The following is a 24,572-nucleotide window of genomic DNA, read 5'->3' on the forward strand; positions in this document are numbered from 1 at the left end:
ATCTTGTATAGGGTGTAGGAAGTGGAAAAACGCAATTCTGAGCCGTCCATCCGCCTATACGGAACCCAAATACAATGGATAATTAATGAAAATAAAAATACTAATAAAAGATTAGATAAATAAAAAAATAAGTAAAAGATTAGATAAATCAAAAGACTAATTAATTAAAAAAATACAATTGGATAATCGGAAATCCTTTATAAGAAATTTAGTATTATCAACTTAACAGAAAATTTATAGTTCCATCTTTTTGAATATTTAATTCATATTCAATTGTAAATTGAGGTTATCAATTATTTTACAATTTTTTACTATTTTATACTGATGAGAATAATAATTTTCCATTCAGTAGAATGGAAAATTATTGAGAAGTTTTGGCGGGCGAAGATTTTGTCAATGGATTAATTGAAAAGAAAATGAAACAGCAAAATCCAAAAGCAAAGGAAAATGTTATGCTAAATTTCAATCAAATAATCCATTGAAAAAATGTTCGCCCATCAAACCTTCTCAATAATTTTCCATTCTACTGAATAGAAAATTATTATTCCCATCAGTACTCCCAAAAATAAAACAAAGTTAACAAAAATATGTTGAACAAAAAAATTTTTTTTGCTTGAACGCGTCAAACAGTTGTTTTTTTTACTATTTCATTTTGCCCCACTCTCTTCTTCTATATTTAAACCTTGATCAATGTAAGTCGGAAATTCCTTTAATATTGAAGAATCGGAAGATTGATGGCCATTCCTGACTAAAGTACCATTCATGAAAAAAATGTCCCTAAATTTCAGATGATTCATCCCCTTTCACTACTCCGTTACTAAATTACCGTCCCAAAACATCTCCCATTTGAAATTGAAAAAAAAATCCTAGGCGACAGTTAAAATGCATTGAACCCCATGAACGCGTTAAATGTCCCGCCACGTCCCCCTAAAAAACCCCCAAAAAATCTGTGCATCATGGAGGTGGAGGGGAGAGGGCAAGGTAAAAGGACATTGACGCAGAGTTGCGCGGTCAGCTGTTCCCAGTGCCCTACATCCGTTATTCCCAACGTCAGTGTTTACCCGTGAAATGTAATTGCTGAAAAAAAATCTATAAATCGACAGAATCTCTTACCACACTGGATACGTGTCTCCGGGCCTCCAAATTCGTGCAAATAATACCCCAGTGATGGAGAAGACAAACAAGTAGAATGAGAACAATTAGAATACAACTGGCATGGATCTTGTGGTGATAGAGGAAGCCGGGTATTCGTCGCACGTTCATCCCGAACTCTTCGATCCAACTTTAATCAACTCAAATACTTGAACTCAACATTGATATTACTCATCTGCACCGATGCAGATATGTAATATCAAATGTGACATCGAGTTTAACATATTTTTCACGAGTTAATGGAAAGGACAAATTACACATTGTGACTAAGGTGAATCTATAAGGGGCAATGCGGCTGCATCCACTGCGGCAGCACGCGATCCACAAACCAGTGGCGAATTGCGTCATCCAGGGGCCCTCGACATCCCTCAATTCCTGATTTCAAGGTAAGAAACTCGAGAAAATTAAAACGACACATTTTTCAATCAAATCAAAAGGCCTTCATAAATTACGGGAAAACTGAAATTTTAATTTCTCCCGCCGTTTGCACTGTCGATACATTCATCTCCTGTTCTACCGATCGACAGCATGAGTTGCAGAATCGACCGCCGGGCGGTGTGTCACATGTTGGGGCGAGTGGGGGGAAACTTACCGGTTTTGATCGATAATCTAAAAAATAAAAATAAAATAATAAAAAAAAATTGACTTCGTCAATTGAAGTGGGCAAAAAATTATAGTATATTTTAAAATGTTGTTCAAATATTTTCCCATAATTCCTGAAGAGAACAAATTATTTCGAACAGATGAATTATTTTTTCCCTTGTTGAATAAAATTGCTCATGACGCGACGTTGCCGGAAACTCGCTAAACGCGCTAGGGCAGTGTAGAGTGAATTCGGCAACCCTAGAGCCTAAATAACACGGGGGCTAATCAGTTACCAAAGTCGCAGGGACGCGTTTGGTGACCAGACTAGGGTTAAAGATCTTACGCTATTTTTCCGAGGGATTCCTTGAAAAATGCGGGTGCCACATCCGAATTTCAAATGATTCGTTTTTTAATCGTTTTCCGCAAATATCTTCAAAACTAGTCGACCGATTTCGATGTTTTTTTTTTTCAAAATATTCATTTCGATGTCTTCTATCTAAATCAATCAAAACATATAGGGGAGGTAGGGGCAAAGCGGACCCTCTAAGCGAATCGTTTAGTTTTTTAAATTCTAATGAGTCAATGCACTTCACGTGGAGATCATAATCTCATTAGAATTGCAATTAAGATCTGTCATTAAATTTAAAAAAAAATTAATGTTGGGGCAAAGTGGACCCTCTGTTTTTTAAAAATTATTTTAATTTTCCGTTTGTCAGGAGTCATTGTCATGTTGTTCTACCGATTGGATAGAATGTAAACGCTGTCGATCAAAAACTCACATTTTTTGTTCACAATTAGATCCGCAGGAGCTCACACAAATTTATACTTGCCCTCATTGCATATTTTTTTAGTCAAGGTAGTAAATTTCACTTTATAAAACGTATTAGAATAATTCTGGCGACTCGATTCAATAATTTATGTGAGGGTCCACTTTACCCCACACTTTTTTTTTCGAAGGGGTCCGCTTTGCCCCGGGGGTCCGCTTTGCCCCTACCTCCCCTATACCCGTTCATACAAAGTTTTCGTAATATTGCCGTTTTTCTGTGTTTTCATGAAGATCTTTGTAATAATCACGCTAGCTTGTGCAAAAATCGAGATATCAATTTAAAATTTGGACAGAAATTTTCTCTCATGATAACAACGGTTCGTATTGAAGATGAGCTCAATCGCGTCAGTAGTTTCGGAGATATTCGACTTTTACTGAAAATCTTTTACATACACTTTTTCAAAATATTGTCTCGATGTTTAGATTTCTATTTAGATCAATCAAACATGCATACTCGTCCATTAAAGTTTTCGAGATATTCCCATTTTTCTGTTTTTTCATTAAAATCCTTGTTAGCACTAGAACTTTTGCAGAAATCGAATATCAACTTGAAATTTGGACAGAATCTTTCTCTCATGATAACAACGGTTCGTATTGAAGGTGGATTTTGCTGCTAGTTACTGTTGTAAAGCGATACACTTTTGTAATATTTCAGATCATTCGGAAGTCATAATCTGATGACTGATGATCATGAAAAAATGACATCACTCAGTGACACGCTCACTGTCATATGGCGCGCTGTCATATGCTCGCTGTCTCCTGTTCGTTTCAACTTTGAAATCGAAACGATATGACATGATTTTCGTAGGGGATAGCAAGATCGGTGGAGTGAAATTTAACTATTCTTACGCCATTTTTTGAGGATTCTTTCGACATTGAAACAGAAAAGATTTGACCAAAATCAAATTAGTATTCAGTAAATGTTGATAATTCGAAAGATTGCATCTTAAGCATTACACGAACCGATTTTAGTAAGTGATAATTCGCGATCGGCAGAGTGAAATTTGAACTTTTATGCAATTTTGAAGGATGTTCATCCATTTTTTGAAAATCAAATTTTTGTTATTTCTTAGACTGATGGAGGAACATGTGGAACTAATAAAATAAATAAATTCCTTCTTATACCCGGGATCTTATGAGGTTTATTTTCAGAGTGACAATCCATCTACTAGAAGACTCCACAAATAAATACAAAAATGAAGGGCAATGTGAACAGATATACTGAATCCAATGCAAGGAAAAACCTCGGGTACCCAGCTAAAAATAATGCATTAAATATTGAAAACTTTCAACTCCATTTCTGAATAAGCAATTTGGGTTGCCGGATTAAAATGTTTATCAATACGAAGAAGATAACTTTATTTATCGGTTGAAAAAACATCAAATTTTTTCAACCGATACCAACAACCGAGCTCAACATCTGTTTTAGAGCTTCGAAATGAGACTAACTCCATTGAAATCCTATTTTTAATCAGAGATATTGAATTTTAAAAGTTCCATTTTTAGCACTGAATGGACCGGTTTCGATCGTTAATAACCTCGAGATCAGAAGAGTAAAATTCAATTATTTTTTTACATCATTTTCAAGGTTTTTTCAAGTGTCAAAATGAAATCGAGTTCACCTCCATTAGTATTTTATCATTTCGTCAAGAAATATTGACAATTTAAAATAATTCAGTTTCGATAAGCACATGAACCGGTTTCGAATGTTAAAAACTGGGAATCGGCAGAGTGGACAATTCCTACATTACTTCAAAAATAATTGTTTAAAACTTCAAATGAGACTAAATTTTCGGAAATTATATTATTCTATTTTGATGCCTGTTTTCTTTATTACCTAATCACATGATATCGGCAGAGTAGAACTCATTAATCTTCCGTCACTTCGAAGATCTTCCTTTAACGTTTAATGCGAGGCCAAATTCATCAAAATCGTATCATCCTCTCACGAGATATTACCGATTTAAAGGCCTTCGTGTTGCTTCACTCTTTAATGGGTAGGGTACAAAAACCATTTGTCCAATGACTTTTTGTCTAAAATTACATTTCGTCCCACTTCGCGGGAGGGAAATCTGATTTTGCACATATGTCGACGCGAAAAATGCGGTTCTAACCACAGGAGGTAAAATAAAAATCCCTTACCCACGCGCTTACCACCCTCGCCTTCGATTTTTAGGGTTTTTCATTATTCGCTTTTCCCTATTCTATTATTTATCTTCATTGTAAATAATCCCTCTGTTATCTGAATAGAATACAATGTCCAAGATAATTGTCAGTAAGAGCCCGAGGGCTGAGACTACGACTGAATCTTTCTAAACCTGTATACACGGTGTCCCACGACCGATCCTTTTCCTTCGAGGGTATTGAAGAAGATGCTTTTTGAAGTGGAAAGTTCCCCTCCACTTTCAGATTCGAGCGCTTTTTTGGTCCGTCCTTTTATTCTTTTAGTCTGTTACTACTGATTTCAGGGGCGGATATTTATTTTTTACAATAGTTTCAGAACAACATAATTCTCGAAATTCCTGAAGAAAACAATTTTTTTCTCACAGAGGAATTATTTTTTCCCATGTTGAATGAAAGTGCCTGTTACGCGACGTTGCCGGAAACTCGCTAAACGCGTCCGGGCAGTGTAGAGTGAATTTGGCAACGTTCGGGCCTAAATAACACGGCGGCACTTCCCCGCGGACGTGACCAAGTCGTTGGGTCGCGTAGGGTGACCAGACTAGGGTTAATGTAATAGTCGAATCGACAATGTTTATTGTTACCGTAACTATTATTTTTTTGACAATTCCCTTGTAGTTAAAATTACTATTGAAATTTCTCTCAGTGCACTAACTCTAGAGTGGTCATCATATGAGGGGAACGCCGCAGCATCTCGTTTTTCATCAATTGCGATTGACTGGTTAACTGAAAAAATTAAAGAGAAATTAACTTTGTCAATTAAAGTGTTTAAAAAATTACAGTGGTTTTTAATACAACGTAATTCCCAAAATTCCTAAAGAAAATTATTTCCGACAGACGAATTTTCTTTTTCCATGTTAGAAGCAATTGCCCCATCACGCGACGTTGCCGGAAACTCGGTGAACGCACCCGGGCGGTGTAGGATAAATTCGGCAACGCTGGGACCTAAATAATACGCTGACGAGTCTCGCGGAAGAGACCAATCGCAAGGTCTCATATGGTGGCCAGACTAGGGTTAAAATTCATGGAAATCTTATCGTTTGCTCCGGTGATCTTGAAGTTTAAAGGACTTTTATCTGAAGTCCTGCCTTCTTTACTAACTATTAACACGATATCGGCAGAGTAAAATTCATTGATCTTACTGCACTTCGAAGAACTCCCGCCAACCTATAGAACCAGACCAATTACATTAAAATCGTATCATTTATTCCTGAGAAATCACCGATTGGGGGCCTCCATTTTGTCCCACTCGCTTCAATCTTCCACCCAGCCGGCAAAAATCGGCTCTCCCCACGTGTCTGCATTCAGCATTTTTGTTTTCATTTTATCTTGCACTTCGGTGCCGGTTTATTCGAGTTCAGGGTCTTCTGGTTCTCGAGGAAATACGCGTGCAGTCTCTCTCCCGAAGCTGTTGAAGCAACCGCGCTCTCCTCCATCGCTGATTTTTTTTTACTTTTTACAAATTGCCGGTACGAAAAATTCTAAATCTATGCGCGACACACGCATATGCAAACGTAATTTCGTGGCTACCCGTACCTGAAAATGCTGCGTGGCGCGCAGCTGCGACCTTGTACGCCCTTGTCGAATTGTGTCTTACGTACGACGAAACGACCATTCGACGGCGACACCACTCGTTTTTTATTAGTCGTTGTGATCGGGGTTTGACAATTTCGTGGGTTTCACGTGTTGTTTCAGTGCCGGCTAATTAATCCAATTAAATTTCATAATTAGTGCCCATTAAAATTACATTGACATTACGGAGGAAAGAGTGCATTTTCAAAGTGTCACCGCATCGAAGGTGCAACTGCGAAGGAGAATTTTCAAATTTGAAAATTTTCGAGCTCTCGACCTGCGTTAAAACTGAGTATGTCTTATTTTTCATGGAACTTTACAATGTCATTTGATACTCTTGATTGATTAATTTAATTTTATGAAGTTATATGTCAGGGGACAAATGTCAAGGTCACAATTTCGAGTGAAAAAAAAATCGGCGGGTGAAATATTGCGATGATTGCTTCGACGGTGATTCAGCCCGTGAATGAGATTGTCTTTTTTTTGTTTTCGTCTAGTTCGTAACGACGGTACGTTAATTGTGGGTTTAATTAAGAGGTAAAGGAGTTTAGTGCGCATTCTGTAGGAGTAGAGGGCATCAATTTATTTTTGTGACGTTTGAAATGATGAAGATAGTATAAAAACAGATAATTTGATGGATGCGAACTCTTGAGACAATCGGCATTACTCATTTGGTTATATATATGTTTAGATGCTTTTATTAGACCGACGGTATATTATGTATATCAATCACGCATTCTCCGGGTGTTTTCTCGATACACTCCTTCACATCGTTCTCTCGGTGATAATCTCTTCTCTTCATACGGAATATTCCGTACTCTATATGTTGCTGCGATTTTTTTTATTTGAAACCGGATTGAGGAACTTTCTCTCTTGCTTCGATTTATTCTTTATCGAATATGATATTGGAATGATGGGAAATTTTCCATTGAATGTAATTAAAAAATGAGGAAGCGGGGGTGAAGTCGTGAAATTTAACAGACTTGAAAGCACGATCATTCAGGTTTTATTTAATGTCGAGTTATCTTGATGATCAGTGATTTTTGGGGAAAATCTTGCAAGACAGCGTTGATTGGAAATTTCGACGAAAAAGGTCTTCTGCCATTTCCCTCTCGAATAGATAATGGTCAGAATAGTTGCATAATTGAGAATGTTTATTCGACAGCACGAGCACTAAAAAGAATTTTAATCGTTTTTTTCAATTTATAGACAGAGTTATCTTCGGCGTGTAGATAAAAATTTTGAGGCGCCAACTCGAGTTGATTATTCAGAGACAAATAAACTGTGTTCAGCTAGTGTAAGCGTGAGCATGAGGTTAAGGGGGCTTAAGGCTGTTTCCATATTATAGTCCAATTTAACTCTAGACAATTGAAATTTTTTAGATAGTTTGTTCGAAAAAGTTGGATCACCAGAGGGATCTGATAACTTCTCTGATATTTTTTTCGAAAAGCTTCAATTCGAAAGAGCCAAGTCACCTAATAATTGCAACTTTTTACGAGAAACAATTATATTATTTTTCCGTTTTGTCGGCACAGTTCCAAATTTTTGTCACTATTTTTTACACTGGTAGAATTTTTTTTCGACATTTTGCACAAGAGTACATATTAAGATATTTTACGAATTTCTCAGGAACAAGATTCCTGATCAATTTGAAACTTTTACTGAATTTTGTTTAGGATCAAATCTACGCAATCGTTATTTTTCAATTCGGGTTTTACCACTGATTTTTCCTTGGCTCTTGGACCGAGTATTTTCCTTGAAATTTTCCGGTCTACGCAAAAATGTACTCATTTCATTTCGTCAGAACCACTGTAACTCACTCTTCTTTTTCATTAGAAATGTGACTTTTATTTATTCCCCATCAGTCCAAAGTATTAGTGAATTTTCTTTGAATATGCAAAATTTGATTTTCGGAAAATGGATAAACATCTGTGACAAAGTCGGTTCTTATTCTGGAGTGGAATTTTCTTCGTGGATAAAATAGGAAATGATTTCGGTTTTTGTTAATTATACACGGCAATGTTGAGAGGCAATTTTGGTTGGGAATTTGATTTTATAGTAAAAAAGTCCTTGATATTTTTTCTAAAATCACTCTTTTTCCGAAATAATTGTAGAATTACCAAAGTGAACTATGAATTGAATTTCGAAGTGAAATCTTTCCTCGTTCATGAATTATAAAATCTAGACTGTGGTCAATCTGAAAAGAGACTATCAGAATGCTTTTTCTGTTGGAAATTCAATTCCATAGAAAAAAGTATTTTGTTATGTTCCTCCAAAGCTAGGGAGATGACCTATTCACACGCGCTAGTTAGATTGCATGAAATTAATACCTCCAATTGTATTTTGACCTTAATTTCTTCCAATTTCTATTTGCACAACGATAATATATTTGTCTTACAAATATTCTGTGCAGCTGTCGTATATCCTGTGATTGCCACATGGCAATCATTATGATATTGCGAAGAGACTAGGGGCATTATCCCTTATTTATAATTAATAAATTCAGAGCGAATAAACAAATTTCTAGACAAATAGTGAAACTGTCGCAGGAATAATCAATATAAAATTAACAAAAAATTGTGATAAAAATTCCCTCATTCCTAAAATCATGATTGAAAATGAGAGCCGGGGTACGATTGTTAAAGGTGGGATGAAGCGGCTGTGAAACATTACGAATCAATCCAATGACTCCCCGTGTCTATACGTGTTTATGTGTGTTGTCTCATGCGTATGATTAATTTTGGAAGAATTTTGCTCCATTAGAACAGGACGCACGCTTCACGCACGTATTATTTTCCATGGTTGCCAGAATAGAAAAACCTTATCATTTCTCACTTTCATTAATTTTTATCTTAATAATAATGCAGAAAAAATGAATGGTTTCAACAAAGTTTTTCACAATGAGAATTCAATTGTTGAATAATTTATTCGGGATCGTCATAATCTTCTTCTTCGTTTCGCTTTTACTTTTTGCGTCCTTTTTTATTTTTAGGGATGTATTATGTATTATATACATATATACTATCATATATCTTTTTATTACAGGACTATATTAATTTCTTCAATTCTTGAAAAGTAAATTTACTTGGCAGAAGTAATTTTTTTTCTCAGTGGAGTTCACGTTTCGGAACGGTAATCGAGGTAATGTGGTTGTTTTTGTGCACAAGTGCGTGAAGTTGACTTTTGCGCACGCTAATGAAGTTTACGCACGCCGTACGAAAAACAACCGCTTTACGCACACTAAACCGTTTCGAAAAGTGCACTTTGGAGACAGGTATCACAAAAAAAAGGTAAAAATGTCCTTACGACAATGCGCAACTGCTTCACCGAGCGCTGAAACGAAAACACTCTTCTATATTTTTCAATTACTAACTGCATTCATTGTTCTGACGCAGCCGCATAGCCTGCATGACGTCCCAAGAGCCAAGAATTCACAAATCCCTTGGATATCAGGACAATTTAGCACATTTCCATTCAAACCTTCGAAGTAAATAAACTGCAGTATCGAAGAGATGATAAAAGTTGAATAACATTTTTACTGGCGTCAGACGAAGTCTATTTTAAATCTTATTACACAGCGGGTCCCTGGCAAGCATCCATCCTGTTTCTCATTTATCTGTTCTTCTCTTTGCCATTCGTATCGGGCGTAGAAGTCAGGTCGAGATTCGCACACACCTCGTGGTAACGCGTGGGCTCAACCCCTCGCGCCACGTATCAACGATACACTCTCTCTTGACCCGTCTCTGTCTCCTCCTCTTGAATCTTCGTCTTGGTTTTTTCGCCTTATCTATTTTTGAATCGCAATGAGAGGTCGTAGCATTGCCAGGATCGCATTATAAGCAAACGTGACAAAATTATTTTTCATACAGTGTCTGTAATATCAACGTCAACACTTGAAAAAACACCAACTTGATCTTTATGTTTAAAATTTTTCAAAGTTTTATCAATTTATTTTATTTTTATTTTTTTTATTTTTATTTTATATCAATTGTATTTTTATTCAAGAAGTGTTTTCGAATAATGTTGATGGGGGGCAGGAGGGGTAAATGCACATAGCTCATCTCATTTGTGAATTATCTCCTTCATACATTGAACAGCCTCACATGTACCCCACTCTTCACCATTTTGAGGTAGTGTGCATGCGCAGCCGGGCCTTTCTTATGGCGCTCTAATACATTGAGGACATCCCCACTCTTGTCACACAGATACATTTTGTGATTTACGCTGTTCAACGGGTTAACGAGGGATCTGGTAAAAAAGTGCCGAATTTTTTTTTTCACACCCCTGCACGGAAAGTTCACACTTTCCTCCCGCTTCTTTCGCACACTGAGAGAAAAATCTGAAGTTCGATTTACAATAAGAAAATAGTTGAGGCAGTTTTGGTGAACGATACGATTTTTTTTGTATGCGGCACATAACATTATAGTAACTTCACAAGCGTAATTTTTGCAAATTAAAATGCAGTTAAACTAACCAAAGTTCAAAAGTAACCACGACAAATCTATCGTGAGTAGAACTATAACATAGTTGCAATGACTGCATTCCATTGTAGTAATTACTTCTCCGGCCATAGTTATCGTAACCCATGAAAAATTGTTGAGGAGTTTTTGACTATAATTTGATGGTGATGGAATATAGTCAGAAGAATCATATTTTTCTCTCAGTGCAGGCGTGTTAAAAAATCGTATGTACACCTCGAGCGGAAAGCTTTAACTTTCCGCCCTCGACGCACAATATACTATTATACACTGTTGAAAATTTTCGTCTGAATTTTTCGTGCCAAATCCTGGAAATTTTTATTGTGTGTAATATCCGCTAAAATTTCAGAACACATTGTCATTGAAAGATCAAATGTTCCATTGACTTTCTGTTCGAATGATTTGAAAATCAACAAAATACTTGATTTTTCAGTTAAATTATTCCGTGAAAAGTCAGAAAACCCAGGAAAGTTCAGGGAAAAATTGAAAGTTCATATGATTTTTTTTCTGAATATTTATATTTCATTGAAAATTCAATCGAGTTGCGAAATTTCCACCTCACTCCCTCTGAAAACTCATGAATTTCCTTGAATTCTACCTAAGACTTGGAATTTCATTAGAATTTTTATCCTAAAGCCGATTCAATGTCACTCTCATGAGAATCGCTATCATGTTTTTCATGAAATTTCCAAAAATTTCTAACAGTGTACAGAATTGTTGCAACTACGAAAAATGTCCCTACAAGTTCATGGCCCATTTCTGACGAGACGATCAGCAAATGTGAAAATGGAAAAGTTGGATTAAGTCGATTTTATGCAGACATGACTGAATTATTATGCATACGAATCTGTAACATAAACATCTATAACGGGAAAAACATCAACTTGAACTTTGTGATTCGAAATTCATAAGTCACATCAATTTTATTTTCAGCAATGAAGAATTTCCTGATAATGAAAACAGAGAGGTGGAGGGGTGAACGGATATGGCTCATCTCATTAATTTGTGAATTATCTCCTTAATTAAGGATCTGGTGAAAAAATATCCAAATGTCTTTTTAGTGGAGAATTTCTTCAGCCCCAAAAAAAAATGTACCAAGTAGTTCACGGCTCGGTTCTGAAATAATCAGCAAATTAGAAAATGGAAAAGTTGGATTGATGCGATTTTATGCGAACACGACAGAATTATTTTCCATACAAATCTGTAACATCAACATCTATAACGAGAAAAACATCAACATGAATTCTGTGATTCGAAATTCCTGTCGCATCAATTTTATTTTCAACAATGAACAGTTCTCTGATAATGACAATAGAGAAGTGGAGATGTGTATCGATATATGGTCCATCTCATTGATTTGTGAATTATCTCTTTAACCCATTGCTTCGCGTAAGTCTCAAATGGTCTCGGTATGAGAGGAGTGGGGGGTCCGTCCGAGCATTAGTGTGCCATAAGAGAAGCACGCTGGCGCACGCACACTACTACAAAACGGCACCAAGTGGGGTACCGTGAGACGAAGCACAGGGTTAATGAGGGATCTGGTGAAGCAATATCGAAATGAAAAAAAATTCCAAGAGAATTAGAATTTAGAAAGAAAAAATCCCGCATCGCCCAGCTGGGATTCGAACCCGGGTCTCCCAGTTACGCGTTGGGCACTCTCTTAACTAAGCTATCGGGAATTACGGAAATTTTCTCTCGAAATTCGCCTCGCAACACCGCCTAACCACTAGTGATGCTGCCGAGACTAGATGAGAATTATTTTGGAAAGATCATCACGGTCTGAAAAAACATCGAAAGTTTAGGAATCGTCGTAATCTCGAAAGACATTGAATCGGTCCAGGCAAGATAAATCTCGTCACGAACTTGGAAGAATCCATCACGTCTGAGTTTCAGTATTTTCTGTTTTTCAAATATTTGTCTCGATATCTGTTTCGTCTAGTCTCGTGACCTTAAAAAACCGAAAATCTCGAGATCTCGAACCGATCGTCATTGGTTGATTAATAGAATATATCTGGAGTAATGGATATAGCTAATCTAATTGATTTGTGACTTATCTCCTTAATGAGGGATATGGCGAAAAATATCGGAATATTTGTTTTGTAGAGAATTTCTTCAGTTCCGAATAATCTCCGGAGAAGTTGATGGCCCAGTTCCGAGATAATCAGCAGATTAGAAAATAGAAAAGTTGCATTGCTTCGTTTGTACGCAAACATGATAGAATTATTTTCCATTCAAATCTGCAACATCAACATTTATGATGGGAAAAACATCGACTTGAAGTCTTTGATTAAAAATTCATAAGTCTCATCAATTTTATTTTCATCAATGAAGAGTTTCCTGATAATGACGATGGAAGGGTGAATGGACTTAGCTCATCTCATTGATTTGTAAATTATCTCCTTAAAGAGGGATCTGGTGAAAAAATATAAAAATAGCTTCTTTGTACAGAATTTCTTCAGACACAAAAAATGTCCTCAGAGGGGTTTTCGTTCTATTGCTTGTTTACAGGATAATGAACGAATCAGAAAATGTAAGGTGGGTTGGAAAATATGACAAAATTATTTTCCATACAAATCTGCAGCATCGATATCAATAACTGGAAAAACAACAACTCGAATGTTGTGATTAGAAATTGATGAGATTTATCAATTTTATTTTCATCGAAGAAGCGTTTCCTGATAGCGAAGATGGAGGGGAAAAGAAGTGAATGTATATGAATCATCCCATTAATTTGCGAATTATCTCCTCAATGAGCGATTTGGCAGAGGAATGTTGAAAGATCTCTTTTGTAGAAAATCCCTTCAGCTTCAAAAAAACGTCCTCAAAGGTGTTTTCTCCTTATCGCTTGTTTCCAAAATAATCAGCAAACTCGAAAACTGAACACTTGGATTAATTCTATTGTATGCAAACACGGCAAAATTATTTTGCATGCAGATCTGTAACATCAATATTAATAACGAGCGAAACACCAATTCGAACTCTATGTTTAACATTTGATGAGTTTTTTTAATTTTCTTTCCATTCAAGAAGAGATTCTTGGTAATTAAGAGGAAGGGGAGGAAGAGTGAATGGACATGGTTTATTCTATCAATTTGTGAATTATCTCCTCAATTAATGATTGGGCAAAGGAATGTCGATACACTGTTAGAATTTTTTTGAAATTTCATGAAAAATATGATAGTAATTCTCATCAGAGTGACATTTCAAAACGAGTCAAATTTCAAGTTTTAGGTAGAATTTAAGGAAACTTATGAGTTTTCACTGGTAGTAAGATGGAAATTTCACGACTTGATTGACTTTTTAATGGAACGTGAATATTCAGAAACAAAATGACATGAATTTTCAATTTTTCCCTGATTTTTCTGAATTTTTCCGGAATAATTTAACTGAAAAATGAAGCATTTGATTGATTTTTAAATCATTTAATCCGAAAATTAATCGAATTTTTTATTTTTTAATGACAATATTTTCTGAAATTTTTGTGAATTTATGTGGTGAATTTCTGTGGTTCCCGGTAGCTTAGTCGGTAAGAGTGCCCGGCGCGTATCTGGGAGACCCGGGTTCGATTCCCGGCTGGGTGAAGCGGAAATTATTTCTCTCTAAATTCTAATTCTCTTAGAATTATATAGAGTGATCAAAAGTAACCACGACAAATCTATCGTGAGGAGAACTATAAAATAGTTGCAATGACTACATTCCATTGTAGTAATTACTTCTCCGGCCATAGTTACCGTAACCCATGAAAAACTGTTGAGGACTTTTTGACTATAATTCGATGGTGATGGAATACAGTCAGAAGAATTATATTTTTCTCTCAGTGTAGAGCAACAGAAGCGCTAGAAAAAAGACCCTATAACAAAAATTTTGCTACACTGTTAGAAATTTTGTGAAAATTAAGCAATAGTTGCACTTGAATTCTCAATGTTGTGAATTTGAATTCAATTTAAGAACAAATCGTTCATGGAATTGGGTTTTCCAGGTTAGATTACCCCTGAAATTTCAGTAACATCTAGAATTTTCGAATTCATTGCGAAAATTGAACATCACATCCAACTGAATTTTCAGTGGATTGAAAATTCAGGGAAATTGAAAATTGAATTATATTTGATAATTTTTATTATCATGTGGACCGGAAAATTGCAATTCTATTGCAATATTCCAGAATTCAACTGATTTTTCAATACAAAATACATGAAAATTTCATGTGAATGACTGATTGTTAAAAATTTCAAGATTTTTGACTTGAAATTTCAGGAGAAATTTTTTAACAGTGTATTTCTCTCAGATTTTTCCATATTTAGGAAAAACTGAACTGTGAGTTATCCCATTAGTTTTATGATTTCAATAGATGATAAATTGAATATTGTAACATTTTCCAACTGATTTATTGAAATTTCATAAATAGATTCTCGTGATTTAACCGTTCATTGACCCCCCTTCGTGCTAATTACGGAGAATACTTCCTGGAAAGCGCTCAAATTGCCTCCAGACGGATTACCTGAAACTCGAGTGTGGATTCTATGAAGAAGTCGTGTCCATACCAGCAGGTCCAACACTGTGGCTTACAATTTGCATGACAAGAAAGAGCTGGAGGAACCGGTCGTCATAATTTAAAGTGGACGCCTGGAGTCTCCTGCCGGGAAAATAGTTTCAGATAAAAATAAACCATTCTACTCCCGGCGGTCTGTACCGAGCCCATGATTCTGGCTCGTGTCTGGGTTTAAATTAGAAAGTCGAGATTTTTCGGTGGGCCGAGGCTTCATCAAGGGCCGAGTTAACGTGGGCTTCGTTGAGAAGTAGCGGCAAAGACCTCAAAAATTGAAACTATTGTGACCTAGGTCGGTTACTGACATCATCAGCAATGTTATTCACGGCGTTCTGAATTCATATGAAGCTTGTATGTTTCTTCTATTTTCTTTTGAGTCTTCTCCTGAATTTCCCTCTAAACTAATCTCTAATTCTAGGAGGTTCTAGAATTCTCCAGAAGTTTTTACGTTACTTATTGGTGTAGCAAAAGTGCCAATTTTCGAGAACCGCGGAGAATCTTCTCCAATTTTTCAGCAAATTGCTTCGTATGCTCTGATTTTTCGACAAAAACAGAGTTTTCAAAAATAGCACTGGAATTCGAAGGAAATTCCTAAGAAGAAAAAACAAGACAAAATGCCCAATGGTTACAGGTCTAAATATTACGGAACCATTACATTACGGTAAAAAATATTACGCAAAAATATTACGGGACAAAATATTACGCAGCAAATTACTACGAGATAAGAAATTATTGACCCGTAATATTACCGTACACAAAGGTATGGAATCAAGGACAAACCTTTATCCGCTCGATTAGGAATTCCCCGAAAATCAAATCGATACAATAATAGCCCAACACCAAAAAATATGATCCCAGGTCAGTTACCATCGATTATTCAACAGGTGTAGGAGTTGGTACGATTATATTAATAACTCAAAACAAAATAAAATTCCCTCAAACATTCACACACAACACCGAAGATTCTTCAACAAAAGTTAGTTATATCGGAATGCTCGACACGGGTGATAAAAAATGATATAAATAACGGAAAATAGTAATGAATAACAATGGTGGTAATAATTAGAAAAATAATAATGAATAATGATACAATTTAATTCAACACAACTATCAAAATTCAATAATTTGCAAATGGAAATTATATTCATTGAATGATCAAAAGGCAGTAAAAAACGTTGTAATATTACTTCCAATAATAAAAACGACCAATAATAATTAGACCCCGTAACAATTTGGATCATAATATTATTTATCGTAATATTATGGCGTAATATTTTTTACGGCAACATTTAAACCGGATACCATGCGCAATAACAGTTTTAGAAAATTCGCAAGTAGTCTCGAAAGTTCTAGAAATTTGGAAAATTCAATCACGACAGCCGTCTCTCTCTAGCTCTCTGAGCATCACTGAGTGAGGGGAATGTCGTTCCCCACTACGCGTGGGACGTCACGCACGGGAAACTGCTCCAGAGGGTGTTTTGATTGCCCCCACCACAGTGAGGGGATAAAGCGACCAGAATTAGAAAAAAAGAAGTGTTTTGAGACATGGAGGCACTGATCTCTATATATAATATACAGAGATTACATGGTAAGATAGATTAGTGCATGGCGGACTATAGCGTTCTTACTTGAATAGTCACGGTGTCTCTCTTGCAAAATATGCCCGTTGCGGGTAAAGAAATGGCAACATGCAGTCTTTGAATGTCAAGCCCTGAAACTAAAGAGGTGGGAAGAGTCGCCTGGAGGTCAATCGATTTTTTTGACGAGGAGACGTCTATGTATTCATTATGGAAGGCATTCAGGGAAAAAGTCCTTATGGTTCCTTATCGATAGTAGCGCCATCTCTCGGAATTCTAGAACATTCTCGAATTTTCTAACAAATTCTAGATTTTTAAAAAATAAATTAGAATTTTGAGGGATCCTTAGCGCTTGTCGGCAAAATACGGACAGTTGGTTATTATTGCAAATAGATAAAATTTGTGGATTCGTATTAAAATTCGCAAGGGTGTTTGTATGTGATGATTTTGTTGCGAATGAAATATGTTGAACGTTTGTTTAGAGATTTTGGTTATATATAACAATTCAATCGTATCGTGATTATAAAAAACGTTTTATCATGACCAGACGGTGCGAAATTCCGAAATCTTCTAATATACCTATAGAAATATATGCAATTAAAAACTATGATGCTCAGTGAAGGAAAGGGAAGACCATAGACGTATCCACGTAAAATTACGACTGTATCGAAGATACAGTCATCCGCAGATTTTCTCACTGAAAAACAATGATTTTCTGGAGAATTCTATTAATCTCGAGAAAGTTCTCGGAATTTCTCGAATTTCCTACGTTGCATCCCCGTCGGGTTCTTTTTCTTGTAGCTCCTCCCCCACCAATTTAGCGGTTGATTTTTAGATTACACTCATACCTTCTGTTCAACTCTTCCTTTTTTCCCCGTTTTAACCCTCATTTGAACGTTCAGTTACAAAGTATTGAACAAGTATTAATTCATTCGCTCAAACAAACGGGAAAACCGATCCAGACGGAGTAGCAGTCTGACCGGCCGCGGAGTACGGTAAACGTGCGTTTTCGGTGGGGTTCGGCGTAGAGGTTAATTGAAATTGTCCGTTATACGATGTTGCCGGCAACTCGCTAATTGCACCCGGGTAGCGTAGACTGAATTAGGCAACTCTGGAGCCTGAATAAGACGGCGGCGAATCCCGTGGATGTGTCCACGTCACCGGGTCGCGAATGGGAACCAAACTTGGGTTAAGGGGTAACAAAATGCCGCTGATTTTTCAATTTTTTCATCAAATTTCCTGCTGCAAGTTATCGATATTTTTACAAATTCGAGCACATTAATCTCCAGGAAGCGATAATGAAGATCAATGTGCTTTGGGTTCAAAAATATTAATAACTTTGAGCAGGGAATTTGTTTGAAAATTTCGAGGAAACGGTAGCCTTTTGTTACCCCTTAAGGGTATTACTATGGAAGGGTCCACAAAAGCAAAGAATTGAATGAAAATTTTTCAACATATTATTTAACCTATAGAAAACCCGGATTGCAAAATATCAAGAACCTCATGTACACAATCATAATAATGGATAAAATTCTAAAGTTGTTATAGACACGCGGTTGAAGCATCGATAAGTTCAGCATCTTTCCCACGTTATCCCTCGAGGGATACCATAGGGAAAACGCTAAAATTATTGATGTCCCATTCATCGCGTGTATAAGTAGCAACTTTAAAAATAATTCTCATTGTTATTGTGTACACGGGCTTCTTGAAATTTTGCACTCGGTTCTTAAAGGGATTGAATAATGTGTTGAGACATTTTCATTCAATTCTTTGCTTTTTTCAAAGTTCCCGTGACCCCGCTATAATACCCTTAAGTGGAGACAGCGATAAAATTTGGATATCGCCGGGGGTTGTAGAGACGATTGCTAACCCTTAAGGATGTTCAAGTACTTCGTTCAATATATTTTTCACATCATTATTTCGTGGAATATGGCTAGGACTCTGACCTTCACCTTGTCACATGTACTTATCAAGATTTGATGAAAAAAAGCAGGAAACACTTATGCACACACATATATATGAACGCACTCAATTATGAAATGATTAAAGAATGAGTAAAAAAATAATAAAATAAAAAATACAGAAGTCACACACAATGGGGCAAAATGAGATAATATGTTACGTGTTATTCCTAGCCGTATTAACCCTAGTTGGTCATCATAGGAGGGAAACACCGCAGAAGGTCGATTTTTTTTTCTTACCATTGACTGGCTGAGCGGAAAAATCCTAAAAAATTGGAATGCGTTAATTCAAGTGTCTAGAAAATTATGATATTTTTTAAAATTATTTATATCCACAATTCCTGAAGAAAAAAAATTATTTCTAACAGACGGGCAATTTTTTCCCATGTTAAATGAAATTGCCCGTTGTGCGACGTTGCCGAAGCCTCGCTAAACGCGCCCGGGCAGTATAGAGTGAATTTGGCAACGCTCGGGCCTAAATAACACGGCGGCGATTCCCTGCGGAGGTGACCAAGTCGCAAGTTCTCATTTGGTGACCAACTAGGATTAAGGAACTTCCGCAGTAAGTATATGGGAGTAGAAAGAAATGGACTACAGAGCTGAAATTTTGAGAATATATTCTTTGAGTAATCACAAATATCATCCCGAAGTCCCAAAACGCTGAACCACGTAGATCGTTGAGGAGAAAATATGAAAAATGTGTCATTAACAGAGAGTCTTATGGCACCACTTCTTCAAAAATTACAAAAATATAATAGATAATGGAATAAAAATCCAAACGCTTCACGAATAGAACCGTATATATTTCAGGAACATATCCCGACAATTTCATTAGCCGTCACCACAGGGATTATTTCTAATTATTGAAAATGTATGGCATAACATGGCATACATTTGATGGCTGAACATGGCAACGTTGAGGGAAGTTACAGTGCGCGCGACGAAGGCCATCGTGTGAACTCAGCCAAAGCATATACTATAGATTCTATAGTACAGTATAGGATTTTAAGCGCCGGCGGGGCAAACGAACAATAAACAATTGATTTTTTTGCGCTCATTATTCATTATTAAATATATATAATCGATCTTCAATGTATGTAGAATGTAGAAATCGCATTCCAATAGCCCACGACTTTTAAAATTCATAGTAGTCTCCCCTTAATTCGCAGCTAAATCGACTCATTACCCTTTATCACTTCACTATACTGAATTCATTATCGTAAATTATTTAGGCCATATTTCACTATATTTTTTTCGGATACTCATCTCTCCTGACGAATGTATAAATAATTGAATTGAAAAAATTAAACTTTACAGACAGGAATGTTCGCTGCTACCCAAAACTTTGAAAGCCTGGAGCAAAAATTATTTTCTGACAAGTTTCTTCTTAATGTGGTCTAGGTCGAGTTCTGTTCTGCAGCCATGAAGAATCTTGTTTACAGTCGCCCGTATCAATTGCGTTGGAATAAATTCTGATGACATTTTGGGGCGTCGCAGCGCAGATGGTTTCAGATTAACTTTATAGGCTGAGGAAAAAATTCATTCCGTGATACATATCTCGAATCGGATTAACGGCATTCCATCAGGGTTTGCCACTCCAGACGTTGAGTGTATGCGAAAAAATCGATAACAGTGAAAAAGAAATGCAACTCAGGAATTATGTGTGAGCAATTTATTGCATTTTCTTTCGTATTCGGGTAGTAATTTCCAATATTTTTTGCAATTTAATCTATTGAAATATTTTATTGTTTTAGTTCAAATTATTATTACCCAGAGAACAATTTTTACCAGTGCCATCTCAAATTTAACAGGACATCGGCAATTTGTCGACAAATTGTCGACCTGTTTGCTGGGTATTATTATTATTATTATTATTATTATTATTATTATTATTATTATTATTATTATATTGCGTGAGAACAATCCAGAAAATGAATACACCATCCAAATTATATTTTGTAACATTTGAGTTTTCATCAACTAGTAATACACGGAGAAAAGTCTTCATAAATATATACTAAGAGATCTCAAAAATGACTGAACTTTCCGGGAATGCTCGTAGTAATGTATGGTAGTTAATTACCTGCTAGTAATTTTTAACGTGGATGAAGTTATAATTCACAATAGAACGTCAAAAAGGGCGCTGTTGTCGTGTAAATCAGTTTTTCATCGATATTGATTTTTTTGGAGGACTACTCACTCCATAATTCAGTGACACCATGATCTCGAAATTAAGTTGATTACGGGTGATTTCAGTGATTTCGGAAAAAATGATTTCGTCGATTTCGAGCGTCACGAGAGGTAATTTTATTAATTCATTGCGAGAGGTGATTTCATTGAAATCAGTGATTTCATAAAAAATGAAGTCATTGAAATCACGATGAATAAAATTAATAAATAATAGAGGTGGGCAAAACGGGTTGTGTCAAATTATGAAAATCAAAACTGGTAATAATAAGTGGCAAATAATAATGAATTCGTTTCATTCGATTCCGCCGATCTTGAGCTAATGACGATGAAAAGCGATCCGTTTTACCTCAGTCTCCACTAACAATTCACAAATAACAATCAATTTGAGAACTTTATATTAGACTAGGGGGCTTCGCCCCCTGTTCGCTTCGCTCGCCAACCCCGGGGGGCTTCGCCCCCCCGCTCGCTTCGCTCGCTCCCCCCCAACCGCGTTTGACCCTGGGACACCCTCCTCCCTTCTAACCCCCCCGACCTTGGGCACCCCCTGACCCCCCCCCCACCTTTAGGCGTCGCCTGAATTGTCTTAAATTTTGCCCTTATTTTTTTATTATATAGAGAGAAAACAAAAGTTACTTAAATGATTTGACACAGATTGTTATAACATTAATTTATTTATTTATAAATATTTTTTAACTTCATAAAAAATTCTTCCAGGGAGCCTCACGTCTCCACTCTCAGTGATCAGAAGAGTAGAAATTGTTCTTTGATACTGTCTTATATTAATGTAGGCGTGACAACGCATTGACTCCGACTTTAAACTATTCAGACTTTTATTATCCAAAATATACCAATGGCAAAGAACAACTATATTTTTGCTATTACCACTGGCACGAGGATATTCGCTCGAAACCTCCCTGCTTCGCAGCGTTTTCCCCTCTGAATAAGCGAAGTTCAGTATATACTCTAATAAACAAGTAGGATATTTTTCCTCCTGAAATAAATACCAATCCAAAACCGATATCGCTTTCCTTGAATTTTTTCACAAAATACTTTTTTTCGCTTTGCAAAGGGCTCTTACGTCGATGACTAGACTTGTTATTTCTTCTACGCTACGCCAGTGCGCCATTGATTTCCGTGATTTCGCTGATTTCACGTGATTTCGGAGTGATTTCGGAGTGATTTGGGAATGATTTCATACCAGAGTGGCACCGTATTTTCGGGAGTAAATACACTGAGAGAAATATCGTCATAATATCACATAACTAATTCCTTGCGCCAAATATCTCATCTCTTGAGGATAAATTTCTTGAGATAAGAATTCCAGATAATGTGTCACGCTGATACTGATTCCTTTATTCTAAAGGAGATTCGTTAACTATTAACGTATGGTAGAATTGAATATGAGCAAATGAATATTCGTTAATAGTTAACGAATGGTTCACTTGAAAAGTGAAAATCGAGTCAAACGAGGCTCCTCAAATGTGCATTTTTTAACTATTCACGAATGAACATTTGCTGAGAACGAATAGACCCTAGTCTCCAACCAAATCCATTCGTTAACAATAACTAATCCGTTCTATCAGTGCAGACAATGTCAGATTTCGGTGAAGTGTTCATGACATGAACATGAACACTTCATGATAAAGTGAGAGTTTCTTGCTACAAGAAATCGATTTTTTCGTGTCGGAAGACGAGAAAATAACTAAACATATTAAAAGCTTCAATTCAGTGAATCATGAATCAGAGACTTTCATATTGAATGAATAGAGAATTTGTACAGAGGAAAACCTCCAGATATTAAAAAAATATAACCGTCGCTTAGGCTCAATCGTTTCAAGTTCGAAGGGAAGCGATATTTTCTTTTCCTTTTGCCAAACTATTCTCGTCTTTTAAGGAATATTATCTCATTTCGAAAAAAATCATCGCCTTTTCAATCAGTAACTTGATTCTTAGCCCGAAGAGCACCGATTTCTTGTCTGAAACCTAACATAAATTGATCAAATATGTGTCCGATGTTTTTCTCTCAAGAAATGATTTTGTGATATTAATATTCTATAATATTATTAATATTAATTATTAATATGTCGATTTTTCTCTTAGTGTAGCCCCTCGGGTTGTTTGTTCACCAATAAAATGTATCGTGGTTCATGGAAAAATTTGGTACTTTTTACCATGAAAATGTTATCTGTGCATTAATCAAGATTTATCTTTAGAAGAAACCATATACTACTATAATATAATATGATATAATATATACATATTAATTTTCCTATTCCATAATATTTTTTATTGATATATTTAAAAAATTATGCTATGGTATAGAATCATATATAGGGGAGGGTAGCGCAACATGGACACCAGATTTAAATAATGAGTTGAATTGGATCAAATATACTGTTCCGAATTCATTTGAAGTTTGTTAAAACGAACACATTGTCATAAGACTGCGTCGTAGGAGTTTAAGGTAAAGCAAAAACGGGGTAAAATGGACCCTGCGATTTCTTCCTCAATTTTTTATGTTTCAACAATGTTATTCAATTTCTGACACTCTAGTCATGACTGTGATTTTCGAGTTGAAAAAAAAAACTCATTTTCGACTTTTGTCGTGGGGGGTGGAAAACCAAATTCTTTGCTCATTTTTCCTCCCCTCCTCCCATTCTTTTATGGTGATTTCTGTTCTAAGTAGAAAAGTAGCCATCTCACAAATTTCGCAAATGGAAAAAAGGTCAGTTGTGTGTAAGGCGTGCAATTGTTGATTGAAAAAATAAATAATTTCAAAGTTAGTTCAATAGTAAAACAAATCTAAAGTTACTCTATATTTCAAACTTCAATGCAATATTTAAAAGAGTTGAAGTTTATTTGTTCATATCTCTTCCAACTCTTATTTCTCACTATAAAAAGATACCGACACGATTCTGTTGGAAAATGTTTGTTGAATATATTCTTGATTGAAATTTTAATGGGACCAACCTTTTCGGATGTCCAGTTTATCCCACTCTCGAAAAATTTCAGTAGCGCAGCGGTAAACTGGGTTAAGTCGATTTTGACTATTGGTCAGTTTTTCTCGAATATCTTGGAATCTAAAAGAGATAGAACATTTTTTGTCATGACCTTTCTTATTGAGCCAATTGAGGGTTATAAAAAAGGTAATGACGAAAGTTTTGCTATCTCTCTAGCAAAACTATATCTGTCTCTATATTATATATATATATACTTCCTAAAATTCTCTTCTATTTTTAAAACGTCTTCTAACGGTTCAAACCAGTCCGCTCCAAACCCGAGACATAAATCATTCAAAATGGAAAATCGGGTTCTGACTTAAAAATCCGTCTTGTAACCTGATGCAGGATTGAGCTTGAATGCGGGTCGCATGTACACTGACAAAGATTGAAAAGAAATTTCCCTAAAATCCCTATGGAGTTAAGCATCGAGAGCATTATTCAGGGCCCTCACTAACACACGTCTTATACACGTGTTATACTCTTTTGAAACTGATACGTTTCG

At 36.0% G+C, this 24,572-nt stretch overlaps 2 protein-coding genes across 2 annotated transcripts in view; one reads left to right on the top strand and one right to left on the bottom strand.

The window, feature by feature from the left end:
• LOC107048875 (divergent protein kinase domain 1C) overlaps positions 1 to 1,472 on the bottom strand; it is a 7,769-nt gene extending 6,297 nt beyond the window's left edge. Inside the window, exon 1 of the mRNA XM_015272314.2 lies at positions 1,114 to 1,472. Within this exon, the coding sequence (XP_015127800.1) occupies positions 1,114 to 1,263 (150 nt within the window). The 5' untranslated portion in view covers positions 1,264 to 1,472. The remainder of the gene's footprint in view (positions 1 to 1,113) is intronic.
• A 4,862-nt stretch (positions 1,473 to 6,334) lies between these two features.
• LOC107035487 (glycogen-binding subunit 76A) overlaps positions 6,335 to 24,572 on the top strand; it is a 31,121-nt gene continuing 12,883 nt past the window's right edge. Inside the window, exon 1 of the mRNA XM_015252911.1 lies at positions 6,335 to 6,608. The gene's annotated coding sequence lies outside the window, so the exon portion shown is untranslated. The remainder of the gene's footprint in view (positions 6,609 to 24,572) is intronic.

The sequence above is a fragment of the Diachasma alloeum genome, unplaced genomic scaffold (assembly GCF_001412515.2).
Source record: "Diachasma alloeum isolate Michigan unplaced genomic scaffold, Dall2.0 Dall_scaffold_00198, whole genome shotgun sequence".
Lineage (NCBI taxonomy): Eukaryota > Metazoa > Arthropoda > Insecta > Hymenoptera > Braconidae > Diachasma > Diachasma alloeum.